At 41.3% G+C, this 22,021-nt stretch overlaps 1 protein-coding gene across 1 annotated transcript in view; it reads right to left on the bottom strand.

The window, feature by feature from the left end:
* LOC113126340 (hippocalcin-like protein 1) overlaps positions 1 to 20,955 on the bottom strand; it is a 29,112-nt gene extending 8,157 nt beyond the window's left edge. Inside the window, exons 1-2 of the mRNA XM_026300305.1 lie at positions 20,539 to 20,955; positions 291 to 459 (exon numbers count right to left, since the gene is read on the bottom strand). Coding sequence (XP_026156090.1) covers positions 291 to 386 — 96 coding nt within the window. The 5' untranslated portion in view covers positions 387 to 459; positions 20,539 to 20,955. The remainder of the gene's footprint in view (positions 1 to 290; positions 460 to 20,538) is intronic.
* Between the last annotated feature and the right edge of the window lie 1,066 nt (positions 20,956 to 22,021).

The following is a 22,021-nucleotide window of genomic DNA, read 5'->3' as shown; positions in this document are numbered from 1 at the left end:
TTCATCCAAAGAGAGCTGGTATGGATGATGGATGGATGGATAATATTTTCTGTGATGATCATATAATTTGAGTAACTGTCAGTGTCTCCTACAAAATAAATGTAGTGGAGTAAAGAGGCTAATATTTCCCTCTGAAGTGTAGTGGAGTAGATATATGATGTAACATAAACTTGTAATAGCTACTCAAAGTACATGACAAAATGCAATTAATGACTTTCCACTACTGAGTGAGTAGCAGCAGTACCGTTACAACAATTTGGTATGACTCTGCGTGCAGTCTGTGTGCATACCTTGTACCACTCCTGCAGTTCATGGTCGGAGAACTCGGTATTCTCCCGGAGGTCCTGCAGCATCTCCGGCCGCAGCTTGCTGTTCTGTTTCCCCATGGCAACGGGACAGGACTCTTGGTTTCCTTGACAACAACAGTGACTATAACACTAGCCAGGCCGCCTTTCACACCTGTCAATCAGAGATCAGGAAACAGGAGGTCAGCAACAACTAACCAGATAGGAAGATGAAGTGGCGACAAAGGGGAGCAGAATACATGTTAGTCAGCAGACAATGGCACATCACAGGAGTCACTCAACAGCTAAAACAACAACTAATCAAACATATGACCCATTACCATGTGGGAAACATTAAGGAAGACTCAATACAGGTGGGTGTCAGCTGCTGTAGTTGAACAATCAGAAGAAGAGCCATCGAAAACCAAGATGGCTAAAATGGTGACATATCTATTACCAGCCAGATTCACCAGACAGAAATTAGTTTGTGCAAATGAAATCACTAAGCAAACAATTCAAAAAAAAGATGAAACTGACAGGACTTGGGGTACTCACATAGCATTCTGCATTTTTCATGAAATCAGAGTGAGCCTTGTTACAGTACAGTGGCCCAATCCCATTGACATTAATTGTTATGCAACTCAGCAGGTCTTTGAACTGCTGCATCACATTCGTAAACATTAAATAATCCCAAACGCAGCCCTGTGACGTCAAGCACTAGCTCAATGGTCACAGTTATGGGTTTATCTGGCCAGCTGTGTGTCTGTGTGTCAAATCAGCACTTTGGTGTCTGTGTGTGTTCACAGCTCCTAATCTCCAACTCAGCTCAACCCACTTGATGAAACGTGATTCCAGTGACACAACCACGTAATGAAACTGTCACTATAAAACCAAATTCCATTCATTTATAGAGTGATAATATCATTAATGTATTTAAAATGGGATTTCAGGGGATAATTGATAGGTTGTAATATATTTTAAGTCATAGGTTGCATATGAGGTGGGAAGTGAGGGTGTTTCAGGTGTTTATCGCTGCCTAGCTGGAGCTCAATAGGAACAAAACCCACATGGCCAATCGCCTCTTAACTCTGCTAATAAAATTAAAGTCATATTAAGTCTCTCATCCTGAAGGCATTAGAGAAAATGCTTATGCACTGACAGTAATGCTTGCAGCCAATTCCCAGGCTACTGAAGGGAGACTTATAGCCATCAATTATGATTTCCTCCTTTCTGTTTGGGGACTGGTAAACGCTGCACATGGTGAGGATTAGGAAATAATATAATGGTCCTTTGCCAATTGTCATAAAATGCAGCTTTGTGTCTAGGTATGATTTGCTGGACTGTATTTCCACCTCACACTAAAAACCAAAAATCCTTTTTCCAAAAACACAAAAAACTTGGACGTTTGCCTCAAATGTTTCTGTCAAACAGTGTTAATAGCTGTGGATAAGTGTTCACAATTTCAAAACATCTCTTTCTCTGTTTTTCCTCAGCTCAAGTACCACTAAGCCACAGAGCACAGCTCAAGTCAGTCTTTATCTCTTACACAATCTAAGGACAAAGACTCACTATTTTTCCTTGAGGAGTAATTGAATGGTGTCTGTAGCACTGATAGCTGTATGTGAAGTCACTAGTCCTCAATATAAAGCAGCAATTTGTGCATTTGAGTTGAGCAGACTGAGAATGTACTGAGTGCACTGTTGCATCTCAAATGAGTAGTTGGAATACACACACGCTTTTTAGTACCTGCAGAAATTAATAATAGATGCCAGCGCTGTCCAGTTGTCAGCTGGAGAACACAGCCACAAAACAAACCAACTGTGTGTGTGTGTGTGTGTGTGTGAGGGTGTGTGTGTGTGTGTGTGTGGGTGTGTGTGTGTGTGTGTGTGCGTGCGTGTGTGTGTATTGGTGGTTTGGCGATGTGGATGAGTTCTAATTGGAGAGATAAAGATTCCTTAATTACAGACAGTAATGCTTCAGGATGACACACAGACATACAGTCTAGAGCAAACCTTAATTGGCTTAAAGCAGTAAAGTAAGTAACGTGAATAAATACATTTCATCAACAAATACTGTATATGTAAGACTACTGACACATTTAGAGCTTTTGCTAAAGAACAGACTTCCTCATGTTATTTGTGATGAGTGCACACTAAAATAATCAGACCAAGAAACCATTTGAGCTACATTTCTGAAGAACTTGGAGTGATCTGGAGAACCACAATGGTCCAATCCAGATTTAAACAGCACAAGTTCTCATATAAGGCATCTTTTACCAGACGTGTGGTAACATGGACATTAGTAACATGACAAGCGGTGCACAAATATTTTAGCCCTATCTAATCTTCTTGGATTATATACAGGCTGCATTACTTTTAGGGTGTATTTTTTCTTTCAATATCCTCAAAAAAAGATGCTAGAAACAACAGGAATCTTTGGTTGTGCCTACTTTACCACTGGGTTAGGCTTCTTTTTGCTGAACCAGCAGCCGCTGCTATTGCTAACTTCTTTTTATATAATGACATTACTTGCAAGCCAACAAGCTAACATAATTATGATACAAAATTGTGGAGAACATATAATGAATATAACTCCTATATCAATAATGAAATTCATCATATGTGTTCATTGTTGTTGTCAGGTGACTGAAAACACAATTAGTTTCTATAGGCTGCGGGCCTGTGACACGGTTCCCAGAGGAGGTGTTGGATCATTTCTACAGGTTTGACAAAGCCCTTGGAGACCAAATCACAGAAAGTGTGAGTGTAAACTGACAGTGAGGCTCCCAATAGTCTCTACAACTGCACAACAAATTCTACTCCATCATGCTGACCTTTTCACTGCGCTCACTGCTTCCCCCCTCCCTTTCTCTTCCCTTCTTTTTCTTTTCTTTTCTTTCTTCTTTTTTCAATCCAGCTGTGACCTGTGAGAGCTCACTGCATGCTCCCCCGTTGGTCTGTGCGTCACAGCACAGTGAAAATATTTCTGTCCAAGCCAGCCACCGTTGATTTACTAGTCACTAGTTCCAATCCCTTCAAACTACCCCTTTATCATTCATCCCTCCATCCTGAGGCATAAAACGCTAATCCCCCTCTCCAGTCTAAGTGCACAGTGCTTGCTAGTTGCTGCTGTCCAAGCCCATCATAAGTCGACGCACGCACGCGCCAAACACACTCACAGGCTCAGCCGATTGAACATCTGTTCTACAACTACTAAGCAGGTCACCAACCTCTGGGCTGATGAGCCTTGCACAGAGGAGAAGGAAAGAAGGAAAGAGAAAGGAAAGAGACAAATGATGAAACGTCACAGATAGGATGATAGAGGGGAGACATGGTCAGGTGCAAGGAGAAACTTCCAGAGAAAAATTATTACGGGGTTGAAAATGATCTAGACTCTTACATGGGGAAATATCTGTGTCTGTGTCTAGATCACCAGAGCTTACCTTTCAGGAAACACATGCTCGAATGTAACAATAAGTGAAAACTAAGAATCTACGTGTGGGAGTTTCAAGATAAAACCCCTGAAGACAGATACTGTTATTACGTTATTTTTCTTTAAAGCTTCCAGAAGCTGATATTTTGTGCCAACATTATAATTGGATTTTTTTATTAGGCCATTTTATTGCCCAGAAGCCCTTCAGAAGCACCTTATAGCACATCAGTGGACACTAAAAGTAATTAGATTCTTTGAAATGGCTTAGCTGCTCCTTAAGGAGGATTGAAGCAGGTTTCAGTGCAGGTTTTACAAACTGTTGAGTAAAATCCACCCACACCAAGCTGGAATGATTTCTCTGGGTGGCCATGTGAAATAAAGAAAATATTAAAAGCATATTGACAAGCTGTGGACAAGGAGGCACCACCATCATCATGGAGATAGATGACAACGGCCGGCCAATCCCAGGTTTTAATAAAAGATCTGTTACAGTGCCTGAGCCCATAGCTGCAATAAACTAAAGGAGAAAGAAAGTGGTGGAGAACAGATTGTGGAGCAGAGTGAAAAAGAGAAAGTCAGAGAGAGTTAGAGAAGAGACAAGTCCAAAGCCTGATTTAACATTTTAGAGAGGCAGTCCTTTCTTGACTGTTTAATGGGGTTTATAAGATGAGAAATGCCGCCTTCATATCTCCTGCCAGCAGCTCAGTCGTTAGGGAGGAAAAAGCATGGAGAGAAGGAGAGAAGAGAGGGGGGTCTTGAAATGATATGCGGCACTAGAATAAAGCAGAGCTGGTGCCATGTGAAAAAAGCAACAGATCAAAAAAAAAAGAAAAAAAAAACCTAATGGCACCATTGATTTTTTTCCTTCACGCGAGTGTTTTGAGTCTCCTGTCTTTCATCGTGTCTTCTCAAAGCGCAGCAATCTGAGAGGCCCCCTGAGACGCCGTGCATCTTATACCTTTCATCCATATTTCTGTTCTTTACTCTCCCTCTCCTGCTGTTTATGCAGTTTCTCCCCCAGAAATTCACTTCTCCTCTCCTGGAACATCACTCACTGGAGAGAGGTAATCACCAATTGGTCCCAACTTTCCTTACCAGTGACAGCTCCACCCTGTCACCCTTCATCTGCCACCATTCACTGATTTTTGACAGTGCTGAGCAAATGTCATTTCCAAAAGTGCCTTTTCCACTTCCAGGGCTTGTTACAACATAGCTCATCTTCATATCCCTCTGCTAACACTCTGATACTTTCACTACATCCCAGCATCACTAAAATAAAGAGCACCTTCTCTTTGTTTTGAAAATTCATGTTTCTATCTGAAGAGGCAGTGGAGAATAAAATAGTGAGATGGGTGTAGAGAGGAAAGACTGACAATGTTGCATAGATATTGAAGGAAAAGACATTAATGGAGCAGGTAAAAATAAGAACGAGGACTGGTCCTCAGTGTGAAGCTCTTTCCCCTGCTGCACTCAGAGTTTTCAGAGCATGTCCAAGTCCCGTTAATAACTCTCCCTCAAAGAGGGGGGCATACATACACATATATTCATGTCACAAACACACATGCCTTGTAGCACTGTGCGGTCTAAAACCTTCCTTTTTGGATTTAAAACGACTATTGTATAAAACATGCAGCTGCTGATGATTTGGACTCAAAATGAGGACAAAAGAGGAGGATGTGATGAAGTAACATTTTAGGTCATGTAAGTACAGAAGGAAAATGCTTAAAAGGCTTATGTGGTATTCACTTCAGAAACAGAGGATGAAAAACAAGCAGACAAGGGAGCATTGGGGTGAATCAGGGAGGTCTTTTTTGACAATACCATGGTGAAGAAACTGCTAAAGGAAAAGGAAAAGGAAAAGGAAAAGTACTCTGGAGATTATCATCAAATTCAGAAAACTGCTCAAGGATTTACTCTTTCCAATTTACCTGAGTGGACCTTTTTGTGTGGAGTCTGCATGTTCCCCCTGTGCTTGTGTGGGTTTTCTCCAGGTACTCTGGTTTCCTCCCACAGTCCAAAAACATGTATGTCAGGTTGATTGGTGACTCTAAATTGTCCATAGGAGTGAGTGTGAGTGTGTGAGGTTGTCCAGGGTGGACCCCTGCCTTTCACCCAAAGAGAGCTGGGATAGGCTCCAGCAGATCCCTGTGACCCTGGTTAGAAATAAGCAGGTATAGATGATGGATGGATGGATGGATGGATGGATGGATGGATGGATGGATGGATTATGTAAACAAATTAACAAATTATGTTTGTTTAAAATGACTTAAAGTTAATGATTAGAACTTTTGCAGATCAATAGCTTTTTGATCTTTCAATCAATTAATACCAATACTGCAGCTGTAATGCACAGTATTTATGCACAGCATTTCTTAGCATAAGCAAGATCACTTCACTATAAATGAATAAAAAAAGTAAAATAGAATATGATGTATATTTTTAAATGTAGGATTTTACACTGCAGTGGTGGAGATAATTACTTCATAAATGAGACCCCACTCCCTGTTTGATTGCTGGTGACAAATCTTAGAGCATGAAAATAAGGTTGCATTTCTAGTGACTAATGTGAAAATAACTTTCATATAAATTATGTCTATGTCTGCCACCAGCATGTCAAACAGACCTCCATCAGGGAGGAGGCTGGCCTTGTGTAAAGTGTGTCCGGGCCAATGCTATTTCTCTCTGGGTCACATGACAAGAAATAATGTTCTCCATCAAGGAGCAAGTCTGATTTTGTCAACAAAAAATTCAAGCAGCCTGAGCACCAATGCGTATCCATTACATCAGATCTGAGACTATAAATCCAGATCAATTATCTGCTTCAAAATCTAGGAATTATTTCGGGGTCCTCAAGTCATGCAGTTAAATCTATTCCCACACACCCTTCCATGGAGAATACAGCTGTTTGTGATAATAGCTTTCTTGGCACTGGACAGTAATTTCATCTTCCCGAAACAGAGACCCTCATCCTTGTTCCTGTTCAACAAGGAGCCATGTTTCTTTCTTTCCCCACTGGTAGCTTCTGAATATGGAGACATATTCAATACCACATCTCTGCTTTCCAGTCATCCAAAGCACACACTCCTAATGATATCGTCAACCACAAAAACCCTCTCTGGCTATTTAATTATTCATCTGAATGAAAAAAAAAAATCATGCACAAATATATCATTGTGAGCAAATGAAAGCATAAATATTTTTTACTCATTCTTTGCAGGGTAGACTCAAACAAGCTGGTAACATAAGGAAAGAAAAGATATTTATATGATATTTTTCATGAAGTGGATCTTGTGGAAAGCCTGTTCACAGCAGTTCTTTATGAAATATTTACACTGGGAAGCCCATCTTCATCTTCAGCCATCATGAATTTATTAACCAGTTAAGCCTCGAGCTGTAGCTGTATGAGGCATTGTTGCAATGTTCACTTATACTGGACATTTGGATATAATCATAGAAAATGCACACAGGATATGAATGAAATTTGTGCTGTTGAGTGAAACACAGAAGCAAGATGCATTCAAAACTATGCTGTACATTCACAACTGTAATAGCCCTGTTTTGTTTCATCCCACTTTAAAGGCACTTTCCTGTGTTTATGCCTGCGATTTTGTGCATGCAAATGGATAAAGTGCACAGTAACAGGGCAAGGTGAGCACTCATGAAGAGAACAGTGTGGGCAGCTATTACAGCCTTATTTTGTTGTTGCTGCTGATTTGGGTTAGTGTCTAGGACACAGCGGCTTTAGAAGTTACTGTAAACATCTTGGACGGAGGCATTTGGTTCATTTTGCTGTGAACGCTCTGAGCTGCTGCCTTGAGAGAGACATACGGCTCAGGTCAGCGCTGCATCTGTCTGTGCAGTCACAGCCAGGGAGGGTGCTGTAGCTAGCTTCCCAACTGTAATGCACCATGTGTTTGTGTGGGAAGGGCCGGGTCTGAGGAGACGACGATGAGCTGAGTGATAGTGCACACGCTGCATCAAAGGCAGCAAAGCTGTAACATTTGTTGATTACACCATATGTGAGACTATGTGGATGGAGGATGTTTGTTAGGTTTAGTGAAGGCGGAGGGTTAAGAAAAGGAAAAGAAATAGGAAAGAAGAGGAGAGCAGATCAAACAGGAAAAGCTGCAGCGTTATGAGTTTTAGCAGTCCTTTATTAAGTAAGTAGTTAAGTAGTCAGTGACAGTCCAGCTCATGGTGATTATTTATCTGTCTCTGGCTAAAGTGTTGCATATGAAGGATGAAGGATCTCCTGTTTGGTTCAGTCCTGCAGCTCAGTGAGATGAGTCGTCCACTGCAGCTGCTTCTCTGCTCCATCAGGATGTTGTGAAGGGGATGGTCAGTGTATTCCAGGATGGACTCTACCTTTGTCTGTGTGCACAGGAGCCTGAGCATAATAATATGTGAAAATCCCCAAAAATCCATAGTTTCTGTCCCCACACACTGAGTGAACCCCAGTTGTGGCTCGGCTGCTGTCAGGCAGCAGCAGTCCCTCCACACAGACTGCCTATTATATCAGCAGCAGATTTTTTCCCATGGAGATCATACAGCCAGAAGTTATCTTGTCTTCCTTCTGGAAACAACTTGACCTCAGCAGCTGAGCTAGTCACAGTTCAAGAGCCAGGTTACATATGTTCAAGAGCACACTGATATTTTTAGACGTGCTCAACACAAGACCAAAAATGTTGAAGCCTTTAGTGAGTCTTACACTTTTTTATGTCAAAATGTTGTATAATTTTCAAATTAATTTTAAATTTTATAACCAATCATACTTGGAACACATCCCTCCTTCATCCAAACCAAACTATATTTTGACCATATGTACAATTAGCTTTATGCTAATATCCACGCTAAGGTATAGCAGTCATACAGTACATCTATCAGGGTAATCCTGTGGATAAACCAAGGATTATAGAGAGATTATCTTACCAGTGATATGGCATGGACAAGCACGTACACTACATGAAATACAAGTGGAAAGTTCAGAGTCCTGGTCTATATGTTTTTTTATGCAAAGTGGTTGCATGCTTGGAACTGTTGTTTTGCTCAGTTTGACATTTAGCACATTTTAAGCAGTGAACAGTTTAGAAAAACATCTGATTGTGGATGTTGCTGTATTTCAGAAAATTGTAAAGGGCCTGAGAACATTTTCTGAATGAGATTCTTTCTATGATGAATGAGACTTGCATAAACAACACAAATTGCTTACCACAGTTTTGATGGACAGTTTTAATGCTGTCACATTAAAGTCTAAATAAATTATACATACTGGGTTATCTGGCTTATTTAGTCCCTGATGTTATAGAGAAATCTTCGTAATGTGAAAGTATGTTTATAGCGGCTTTAATAGGACGATAACTTATTATGGCTTTTGTTTTCACAAGAAAGTCAATGGTGACACTGGATTTGACCAGAAATATCATTCCATGATTCCCACTGGATATAAATGACTTTTTGTCTCTGAATCCGACCCTAAACAAATCTATAGAGTCCACAGATTCCCCTCTGGGGTCAAATGTGCAGCTATTTCTGCTGCTGAGGTCGAGGTGAATCCTGGTAGAGTTCTATCCTTAGCTGTCATCGATTTGCTGACATACAACACCCGTCTTCCATGTCCTCTCATTTAGCCTCTTCTTTTTCTTTTCCTCCTTCCTCTATCCATCAACCTCCTCCTCTAAACCATCTCCAGTGTCGGTTTGTCATTTTTAAACAGCCACTGATCTTTACTAAATGCCTTGGGCCTGGGATGCTGCCGCCTGGGCTCCCCTGGTATCAACGCTCTAGATCTTCTTCGTCCTGCTCCTGCCAAAGCAAACTGGCAACATGACTGATAAAACCCGGCCCTGTGGCCTTTCTCCTTGTTACTAAACTGCCCAGAAATGAGTTCGGATGCATCATGTTGTGCTGGAATTCATGAGTGCTGTTGCAGTGTCCTGGTTTCGTTTGCCTGGCAGCTTGGATAAGAAACAAGAGGAGTAATATAGGCTGAGAGCAGTTTTGAATCCTTGTACACCTGAGGTTCCGGAGTCTTTAGCATGCGTACTACAACACTATCATTCAAAAAGTTGTTGTAAGTAAACCCCTATATACATCAAGAGAGAAGTTTTGATCTTCCAGTGTCTTTTCCACAGCTTGGACAGTTTGAAGGGCTTGTGGTTTGGTTTAGTTGTAGCTCCTGTTTAAGTGATACCGAACCAAACCTCTCCTGTTTCAACCTGCCAACAGTATCATGTTGCTTCAGATGTGAATTGTCCCACAAGTGCTGAGTGCTTAAAGGGTTACTGTGCTGTTTTTCACGCTCCCCAAGGACTCTGAAAAACGGGACATCCCTTGCTGAGAGACGCCTCCCGGGTGAAGGGCTTTCGAGGCACCGCCTTGTATTTTAGCTCATGTCCCAGAGCAGCAAGCTGCACCGGCACAGTGGCAAGAGCCCCAAAGACACACTCACAGACACGTGCAGGTTACGCACACACCCGTCCGCATATGGTCACAAAAAGACACACACTTCCCAAGATGAAGATGGTAATTATTCTCCCAGCATCAACTTCTTTCCTTTGTTGCTGGAGGCAATTATTCACTTATTCAGGTCAAGGATTATTATAGGATGTGAATTGAGGAGGACAAAATGGCTAAGACAGCTGTGTTATATTGGCATCAGTAGGTTTTCGCCAGATGTGGGACTTCCCATGAAGTCATCCTATGTACATACAACATACACACATACAAAAATGTATGGTTGCATGAGCTGCAAGTTTAGTGAATACGTTAATGTAGTATAGTTTTACTAATTACAGTTATATAATTATATATATGGTCATATTAATAGGTAACTGATTACTGAGTAGATATTTACTAAATTTTCTCTGGGTACTCTGGGCTCTAAACACATGACGCTTGTCGTTAGGTCAACTGATGACTCACCCGTTTGTGTGAATGTGAGTGTGAGTGGTTGTCGGTCTGAATATTTCAGCCCTGTGATAGGTTGGTGATCTATCTGGGGTGTACCCCTCCTGTTACCTAGTGTCAGCTGGGATCGCCAGGTGTGTCCTCTAAGCTGTTGCTATGGTTACGCAGCTCAGGATTTCATCACATAGAACAAATCATACCTCATCAGTCATCGCTCTTTCCTTCACATTATTCCCAGGAATGTAGTCAGTATAAGTGGATTTTGCAGTATTTCCTAGTAACTGCTACTACATGCAGAGACTTTGTCAATAAACTCACACAGGACAATTATCAGAAGGTTTTTAAGGCCACACAGGACACAAGTCAATGTGTTAGCAATGACCTCATTGCTAACACATTGACTTGTGTCAAGAAATCAAGAGTGAAGAACCTAAAATTCCAAAATCGCACACACACACAAACACACACACGCAAAAACAGGTGATACAGAGAGGACGAAATGATGTGGTGAGGAAAACAAGAGAAAGCTCCAATGGTGTGGAGCTGTTGAGAGGTGGGGGTGTGAAAGACAGATGGGAGAGGCAGGAGCATCAGTCTTTTCCAGCTGCTTGCTGACCCACACTAACGACAAGGTTGCAACCCCTTTAGCTTTCACTTTTTGTCTTCCCCTTTCTGTCTTTCCACTTCACTTTCTGACGCCCTCTGTTTCTGTATCTCTCACCCTCCTTTCTCCACTTCTCCCATCTGTCCCACAGACATCCTATCTACTGTGACATTTTCTGAACACCCCGTGAAAAACACCAGCACAGGCAGCTGTCAAGCCCCCACCCACATTTAGTTTTCAGCTGATTTTTCATGCCACATCCGACACACAATAATCGCATGTCCTTCAAATCCTTTGTGTTCACAGATTGCATGTGTAGGTGAACTCTGGGTGCATGTTTGTCACATTGCGTCATCCTGACGCAGCAGAATCAGGAATATTGAATAAAAATATTTGCTGTTTGTAGCATGTTGTGTTGGTCTTTTGAGCTCTGGACATAAAATCCTGTTATTTTTACATAATGCAAAGTTGTCCTGAGAAGAACCAAAAATCCCACTGCTGTGTTACGCTTGGCGATTATGCTCATAGAGGCCCTGATGTGTATCCCTCTGGCAGACCTGGTGTGGTAAGAAAAACAGTGGGGGTGGAAGGGGAGCTCTTGCCTAAAAGTCATCACATTAATATAAGGCAAAGAACATTGCTATCTAACGTACTTACATAAAGAGGATTTAGTCTCCACTTCGCGTTCTCAGCCATAATCTAACTCTGACTCATTCTTGCTTATTTCATGCACCTTTTCTCTGTCCCTAGAAGATTTGATCAAACACAGTTGATAACAAATCTCTGCATATGCTGCTCAAAAACACACTCTACAGTGTTCAACCCAGTTAGGGAAATGTCAGAACTGGAGCAATGTTACATCAGGGAACTTCTAGGAGACATGGCACCTGAATTCCCAAATAAAGCAGAGGCATACAGTGGTGAAAGCCTGGGAAAGCTAGCAAAAGTATGAAATCCAACCACTTCATATTAAAGCTGTATCGCTTTACATTCTTGTGCTTATGACAAAAAGAGAGAAATTATCTAAAAATATCAGCAAGCCCTGACTTTTTCCAGGAAGGTACTCAAGACAATGCCAGAATTTCCCCTTCACAAGTGATCATGTAGCACCACCAGAGGCCTGAAAGCGGTGTGATAGAAATATCCCACAATGCAGGGCCATGACTTGAACAGTACTGGTGTGCAGGGCTTGCTCTGGGCTCAGATGGAAGGATCACAAATTCAGACAGCTCCTCTTCTTGCTTGTAGACTCTAATATGCTCCCTCTCTACATCTTGACTCTGTGTCTCCTGCAGGCTCAGCTGTGAAGTTCACACATGACATGAGTCTGCTGATACCGAGCACAGAATCACTAGTTAGTGGCTCCCCCACTTTCTCATTTTCACCAGTCATGGCTTAAAACTACTGGAAGTGTGACTCTGACTGCATCTGGGTAATATCAGATTCTGTCACAGCATTATTAAAGCCCACAGCTTTTTAATTGTAACACTGAATAATTAATTTGTTCAATATGGAAACCCCAGTGGGGAAAATGTGTATGAAAACAATGCACAAAACTTCAGGAGTATCCTCAATTGATTTAATGGCCGACCTTAAAAAATACTGTATGAAATATGACACAGGATAATATTCACTCAGGTGGCACCATATACTTTCAACTATGTGTTAATTGCATAATAACATACTGCGACATTTTCAAAAAAATGTCCAATTACATTAGTATCATAAATAAAGTAAATTATGTCTAATATACAGCAAAGCTCAAACCACGTTTTCAACCAGGGAAAATTACCCATTGTGCTGTATGACTTTTCCCTATTCAGTAAACTAGGCTGTTATGTTATGTTATTATTAACATAAATCAGAGGAACCTAGCGAGCCATGCTAAAGGGATAATTAATAAACAAACCATGTCAATACTAATGTGTGGAAGCAGTTTTGAATTAGAACTATAGATGGACAAATCATGGATAAAAATAAGGCTCTTTGTTGACGTCATACAGACTTCTTTTGGTTTCATCTGTTCATTCTGCAGCTTTTGTTTAGCATTAGAGTGTTTGAATTATTTTATTCAATTTCTAATTTAAAATTATTTCAATTATTATTTTATGTAAAAAAGTATGTTACTTGCTCACCATTCAAATTATTGACAGCACATTGACTGACTATGTGGAAATAACTATAAATAAAACTTGGGGCTTTTCTCATAAGAAAAATGTTCTTTAATATTATGATTAATATGATTAATAGTGTGACATGGACATATTGCAAAGTGCAGCTGCTAAAAATGTCCATATGACTGTAACAATATATGAAATATGATACTGGTAGATCCCAACTATAAGAAATACACTTCTGTATAAGCAGCTCAACGTTACTGTATTATCCATAGAGAGGATTAGGGTGACAAATGAGGGAGAATAATGAACCTGTATGCACTTTCAGTCGTAGCTCTATATCTCTCACACCCTATCTCTTTCACTTTCTCCTTTTATCTAACTATCTTGGTATGTTTTTCTCTTCCCTGTTTCTCCATCCCTCTCATTTTACTTCATCTCCTTCCCTCTGGTTAATTTGAAGGCAACAACACAGATACCTCTCACATCTCCACTGTGGAGAGTCAGCCCAGCACTCAAAGCAAGGCAGTCACTGTCACTGCTTCCATTTAAACCCACATCTATTCAACTGTGATCTACGGAAAGTATTCAGCTAAGGATCTGACACGTAAAAAAGACGAAGGCTGTTCTATTTACAGCTGACAGCCAAGCTATGTAGAAGGTGTCTGGGTTCTTGGGTTCTCTTCTTATGTTTGGTACGTTCTCCCACAGTCTGGAAGGATTCTGAAACTGAACTGTGTTTATGTGGATGATGATAAGAGTGCAAATGCATTTTCTTCTGACTAAATCAAGTAATTGTAGGCAGCTCTGTAAAGCTCATGACAGATCCACACAGATATAGCCCCTACCAGATGGGTGGCTTACTTCTTAATTATAAAAGGAGTACCCTTTCATTTTTATTTATACTATTCTAGTATAATCATTTAATTATTGTTACATAGCTACCAGGATCATTGAATATCGGCGAGTCAAATATATACCCCTTAATTAATACTTATTGATGAGGGCTGAACTAAAAAAACAGTAGTAGATCCAAGAATGAATTGCTGTGGCCCAGTCAGCCCAGCAAAATTCTGGACCAAAATCAGTGGACCTCACTGGAATCCCAGTGATGAGCTGATCTCACATGGAAGCAAAATAAATCCACAGAAAGCTTTTGTGACTTTGGTGAGGTCTGACTCAACTCAAAGCACTATGAGCTTTACCAATTTTTTGTCCAATTGAGAGCAAAAGTAGTCATCACCCTCTGTTCAGACAGCATTACGTGTTTTGTGGTGATGCACAACTGATTTAGACAGTGAGGTTTTCTGGTCAGCGTCATTTATGTTTGCATGTTGTGGACATACAGAACTCATTTATCCAGGGTGGTCTAGTGAGAGCATTTCACTCTCTCCCCATGTTCCACATGTACGCAGGACAATAAACCAAATGACACAACAGTATCAGATAAAACCAGGCAGAGCTGTGACAACTAGTTGATTAATCAATTAGTCAATTGACACAATCCCCTTTGAGTGTTTTTTTGGGAAACGTTATCTGGTTCCATATTCCAGATGTTCTGCATTTCTCTCTTTTATGTTTATATAAACTGAATATTATTTATTTTTGGACTGAAAGCAACATATGCCTCTTGCATGATATGATGGCATGATAAATATTCATGCTATTTCACAAACCAGCATCTGTTGGCAGTGAAAAAAAGACAGACTTTATAAATATATTATACTAAACAAAATGAATCACAGACATACACACTGTGTTGCGTTTACAAGAAGGCAGAATTTTAAGATTTTTTCTTTTGCTCAATCCACTGTTGTGTTTATCCACTTGCAATGAAATGTTATCACAAAAAATGAGTGGAGCATTTTCATGCTCCCGATAAAAAAAAAAAAATATTTTAATAAAAAACTTCAAATCAAGAGCTAAGGAATAACTTTAACAATAACCCATAAACACAATCGCTCATTGCTACAGTAAGGGCAGTATCGCAGCACGTAATATAATACCCATATGCACCATCCATGAAACAACCATGAGTGTGAAATGAGAGATAACAAAAAAACATAATCATTAGAGTAGTATCATGCTGTGCCCTGAGAGGCAGACAGCACATTTAATTGAATAGACTCTACACAATAATACTGGTCTTTTTTTGCTCTCTGCTCCTCAGGAAAAAAAAGGTTGCTATGTGATTGCACCAGCAGCCGGAGAAATGAGTCTGCAGTTATTACTGCTGCTTGTAAATGCGTCCGAGCTAGCCGGCGCCAGATCGATTTTTCTATTTTCTGATTGGCCCTCTGCTATTGCCCTGAGAGCCCTGCGACCGGCTGGCAGGGGGAAAATACTGGGCTTAATTGATGCTGTCACAGTATGAAACAGGTTATAATTTTTCCAACTGGAACATTTAGTTTCACTCCTCTCACTGTGACAATACGGTGAGAAGATATACATGTGCTGTATATACACATACACACATATATATATATATATATATATATACATATACAAATCAACAACCTCCACCACTGTGTTTTTATTTATGTGGCTCAGGTAGAGACACAGCTGGTGGTTATTCTTCCATAAAATTCTCACATTCTATTTAGGCATAAGGGAGGCATCTAAATCGAGAGAGAAGCTGACAAACTGCAGATGGGTGAAGAGTCAGGGGAGATCCGTGAGAACAGAAAATATTTTTTGTTATGCCTACTGTACAGTTTTCTTAGAATAAAGAAGACTAATCAAACTACTCTAATTTCTCAGGAAGCCTTTTAAAATGCGCCAAGAGAGACAAGATCAAAAAACCGTGCCGAAGAAAGATAAAAGGCAACTTCCGGACGGATGGGAAGATTGCGTGGGAGAGATTCAGAGGAAAAATAAGAAAAATATTGAAAGGGAGGGAGGGAAATAGCCTTGTGGTCTGGGACAGAAATGATAGATAGTAGAAAAGGACAGATAGAGACAGAGAAGAAGAGGCTGTCTTGAGATGATCTCAGCAGAGATATTGGCAGAGAGTGTTCACCACCTAGACTTATCAGCTGAGAGCTGTTGCCCTTTTTCTGCTAAGGAACATAAGCACATATACACTCACATGCTTTTCTCTTGCCTGAGTTCATTAGCCAAACCACATGCTGAGCTATGGGAGTAATTGGCTGCCCTTTCAGCCTCCTAATGGCTAGAGGAGAGGAAAAGACGGGAGAGAACAGGAGGTGAACTAGCAGAATTACTGTCATTTATCAAAAAAACAATCTCCACTCCAAGCTTGTTTTTTTTAACTGTAACTTTTATCTGTTTTTTTTCTGGGGTCTTAACCCTTTGCTCTTTTTTGTCGTGCTTGGGTGATCAGGCTTAATTTGTTTTCATCCTTTGATTAGGAGCTGAGGAGCAACAGCATCCCAGATCTGTCAAAATATTCCAGACTCGTGTCTTTTGATGGGAATCACTGGAGCCAGAGCAGCTGGACATCCCTGCAGTGAGGGATATGAACAATCATGTTGCTTAAGCTTCACATCTGATTTATTCATCTGTGCTAATTTAAAAGTCGGTCTAATCTGTTCATAACAACTACCATTATCCAGGTTAAGAGCATACAAGGGTGCTCGAACGCATCACTAACTGTGCTCTAAACTACAATGAGCATCACCTTGAGCTGATTGGTACAATCCTTGTTTTTAGAGCCAAACTGTGTTTTTCTCAGAGCAGTCCACCTCCAGCAGAGCAGCTGCTGTCTCAGCCTTATCACGGGCATGATCGGACTGCATGTCTGAGGGGCAGGAGACGGCCCTCCGCTGTAGGATCGGGGCAGATTATAGGGCCGACAGCGTGCACGAGAAAACGCAGACCTCATGTCAACCCGTCCAGGCCACATCCCACCCATTCCACCCCCCTACATATGAAAACACAGCCACACAGAGATGGCTAACAAAGCATGAAATCATGACTCCTCCTATCAACGTTGCTCTTTAAGTCACTTATAAACATGTGTCATGCAACTATAATGGTAGTATGGTATAATGATATATATGGTAGATATAATGAATTATGATTGTTGTGGTTTAGGGCTACTGCATTAATTTTATACATGAAGAACAGTTTACTCTTAATGACGACAGATTTAAATGAAAGACTGCTGATTTGGTGGAGTCTGAAAGTTTGGATATCTTGGTTTGCTTCAATTTTGACTATGAATGGATCAAAATCACAATTTCAGTTTTTGTTAATCATAAATGTCAGTTTTACACATGGGCGTAATACATCATAGTGATAACTAGAATAGACCTTTGATGCAGGTGGCTGTTGATTAACTTGGGCAGTCTGTCTGCATATGACAGAAAATATATAGAAAACAGAGCAGTGACTGCATTTTGCAAATACAGCACTGTAAATTGTTTTCTGATATGCCACCTACATCAGTAAAATTTAAGAAATTCAGTGAAAACATTTTCTCAGCCAACTGCTTTACAGTCCAACGGTAACAGAGAACTGTCAAAGTCTGCACACTTTTGATTGCTCCGCCATGACAACTTTAGCATTTATGCTTTTCATTACCGTTGCAGTTCTTGTTGGTTTGAAGTAGGCAGGGCTCATTTGGAACAAGGCGATGTCACATATTTCTGTGTAATCTAATCAGATTTTAGAAACATTCAAATCAATGTGTGATGCAAACCACAGTGAACTATTTTCTGTTATTTTTTATACAAATACAAGTGGTTTCATGTCCAGAAACATGTAAGTGCATGACATTTTCTAAGTAGCTGAGCAATCACCGTCACTGTCTATTTTCTGGTGAGGACAGTCTCTTGAATAGAGTACATCAATGCCTAATAGCTGCCATTACCATTATAATCATGGCAATAATGGTTCACAGGAAAGCGGCGGTTCAGTATTTGCTAATTACAACAAAGTGCTAAGACAAAAAAATAAAATAACTCTCATGAAGGATAAACAGAACCATTTCCTCCCCATTACTGTGTTAAACCACCAGACCACAGAGCCATTTTACACACAGACTTTAAGTCCATTTCCTTGCTTTTCACTTAATGATTATGTTCTTTTCACCACAAAGCTTTTAGAGGTGTCTTCTGAGAAAATTCCACTGGCCTTCCACATTCATCATGGTGCTAGAAGATGTTCAAACATCAGGCGATGGGAACTTAACCCGGCCCAAGGCCTGGAGGCAGCACTGGCTCCTCCAAGGTCTCAGAGTATCAGAAGTATTGAAAAGTTATAAAAGCTTCTCAGGAAGAAAGACAGGGCAAGATTACATGACTACAGATATGCCTTAATTCAAAGTAACTTTCAGACTATGTACTTATGTATTCCCTGCACACATACAGTCATGGGCATCTTGTCAAGATTCTTCTAGTAGCATCGTGGAAGAGCAAGGTCATTTACTGTAGGCTATATGAGCAACACTGGACTGTTAATGTGAAGCACATGACAAATACAGTAGAATATAGATAGAAATATGTTGCATACAGAGGAGAATGCATGAAACTGCCTCTGGGCAGAATTCAAGACGATAATTAAACAATTTCTCTCCCACTCCACACAAGAAATCACCAGGCTCAATGAAACACACTTTAACATCTATCTGCATCGATCATGTGCTACCTCAGCTGATGTGTGTGTATATATATATATACAATGTGTGTGTGCAGATGAGTGTGTTGTTGAGGCAGTGCAGTTGAGGGAGTAGTGGTCCAGTACACATAGAGCTTATGTAACAGACTAGACTAGACTAGCATTAGGACATGTAGGCTATATGTTACTTCTACCCACCAAAACACCAGCAGCCTGTTTCAGCAGGTTTCCATTTGTTAAACATTCCCATTAACCTGGGGTCAGACCCAGTAATGGACACATTATCAGCCCTCTCATCATTCTTTTCATTATTAGCCACCCTAAATGACAACTACAGAATGACCACAGCGCCTTTCGACCTGTAACTGCCACTCATGGTATTTTCTGTACAAATTGCACTTCTCTGTGCCTAATGCCACGTCCAGGAGAAGCCAGCTAAATCTGAAGGGATTACACAGAAGGTGCACAGCAACTGGAGGACATTCAGGAAAGAAACGTAGAAGTAAAAGCATCATCCCAATATATGGCACCATGCAGCCTGAGACAGAGCAGAGCTCCTAAACGCCTCAGTGATGGATGATAATTAAAGATGGCATGTTGTATAAGCCAAGGGCCTGGGCCAGGGATCTCGCCTCTTAACTTATTTATTTAGTCCTCATAACAATGTCAATCAGCAAGAGAAGCTCTGGTATGGATGAAATGGTAAATCACATGTTTGATAAATGTCATGCAGAGATAGCAGCAATAATTCAGTATGAACTGACAGAGAATATCACAAAATGCGTGGGCCAGTGCAAAGCCCCCAACCTGAGACTCATTACTCAGAGAAGAACGTGTCTGATCCTTTAGATGATACCACAGTTATAGTAATCATACTATTCTCAAGGGAAATTTCACACACAGCATCTGTAAAAGAAATGATGGAAATCACACAATATCACACACCAAATACACACACACCATCACACACCAAATACACATTGTCACACAGCAACTCTAATGTTGCTGTGTGACGCTATACTGCTGAATACTCTAGTAGTCATTGTAATTCTTTACACACACCTTATTACTCAGCAGTTTTAACAAGACTGTTACAGGCCAGGCAATAATCAAATAGGTGAGAAATCCTAAGGCATAAGAGTGTTTTTGTGTCCTAGCGGGCTCTCTCTCATACAGAGAGACCAGAACTGAATGCACCTGGCTAAGACAGCAGAGAGGTGCGCATCCATCCGCGTCTCTTGTCCCACGTTAAGATCATTCATAAAAATGGCAGGCCTACACTGCTATCACTCTATTGGCTGTGTTTTTCTTCCTTTTGTCCCAGTCAGTTGCTCGATCAAAGCACCAAGACCCTGATATTTTGCGTAAAAACAGACAGCATCAGTCTCACTGCCATGAAACAAACTGCAGGGGGTACACGGGAATGTTTTCAGCTCACATACCCTCGGCTGTGCTGCGCTCCGCGGTTTATTGTCACCGCACGCAGCCGGAATACGCACCGTTTCCGCTGATAAACAAAACTGTCTGCGTCGCTTTTGCAGAAGCCGAATTCATTATACCACCGATAGCATTAGAGAAGACATTACATTTTCAGCGTGCCAGCTTTCTTTCTTACCCGATAAATCCGAGGCTGCAGTCGGTGCTGCTGGAGAGTTAAGGTATCCCTGCCGCCGATCACGGGGCTGGGGTGCAGGACAGCCAGGCAGAGACTCAGGGATGCTCGGCTCCCTCTGGACTCCTTCCTCCGGAGCTCCTGATGAAAATTGCTGGACCGCTTGAGATCTGCGTCTGGAGGCTGTTTCTTGCTTCTCACACACTCACACACATCTACACACACCGACCGACTGGCTGAGTGACTAAGTGGCCCGTGGCTACAGCAGCCGAGCCCTGCAAACCATACTACCGTGCAGGCGAGAGGCAGCCGTGGTGGTGCTGCGGTGCGGAGCCTGGGCTGCTGCTTCTGCTGCCGCTGCTGCTGGAGCTTCCTCTCCGGGACGGGACAGGATGGCAGCGGAGGACAGTTTGTTTAGGTGGTGAGCGCCGCTGGAGTGGATTTAAACGGGGGCGTGGGGGGGATGGTGTAGCGGGGATTACGTGGTAGGGGTTTAATTAGATAGCGCTGCGCCTATTGGCACCGACGTTGCGCACAGCACCTCCTCCTATTTTCCTCCCCCCTCTCTCTCCAGTGAGACAGATAAGACTAGGCAGTGTGTGTGTGTGTGTGTGTGTACGTGTTTGCGTGCGTGTGAACACAGTGATGGCTATTGTGTGTGTAGGCCTATAATATGATCCATTGCGCCACATTTAAGCTCTTAAAGAAGAGGCTCAAATTACTGTTACTTTTCTAAACACACTTTTTTTTTTGCATAATAATTTGAAGCTGACAAACTAATCATAGAACAGACACTGGTTTTGATTTTGGATTTAACTATTTTCCATAATAATGCAACAAATGAAATGACATGGACATTTTGTAGCACTCTTTTGATGAAGTAACTGTGATTAAGTATTTGCTGCAGCTCTTAATGAGACTTCTTTAACTGGTAGTCAGGTCCACTCCGGTGTCAGGGCTGCCTTCTCCCACCTGTGAGCTCCAGCTGCTTCAGTAGATGTTCACTTGGTTTAGCACAATGACCCAAAATTCTGAGGCCATATCAAAGGGTCACCATCTGAGGCAGACATCGATTGTGCTTTGTCACACTTCAGAGAACTTGAGAGAACTGAAAAAAAGATTTTTTTTTATTTTTTATTATTTAACTCCAAAGGTTGGAGATGACTCACACTCTGTGGTCCCTCTGGAATACGTTTGGCTGCTCGTTGAAGGGACAGCTGGCCTGTGTAACCAGCACTACTCTAACAGGAAAATTAAAAACCACACATACCTGAAGGCAGAATGTAAGCGCTCGGAGCAGCAGCGCTCCCCTGAGATGATCTCTGCCACGATGCATTTATAGACCAGGAATGTGAGGCAGAGGGGTTTGAAGAATAATCAGCTTCTTAATAAGCCCCTGTAGCATATGATGATCAACTCTCATTAGCTCTTTGTTATCTAGGCAACACATACTGTGTTGACGTGGCCAGTGTGAACTCTCTCCTCA

Source organism: Mastacembelus armatus, chromosome 11 (genome assembly GCF_900324485.2).
Source record: "Mastacembelus armatus chromosome 11, fMasArm1.2, whole genome shotgun sequence".
In the NCBI taxonomy this organism is placed as follows: domain Eukaryota; kingdom Metazoa; phylum Chordata; class Actinopteri; order Synbranchiformes; family Mastacembelidae; genus Mastacembelus; species Mastacembelus armatus.
The sequence above is the reverse complement of the archived record's forward strand: the minus strand, read 5'-3'. Positions and strand labels throughout refer to the sequence as shown.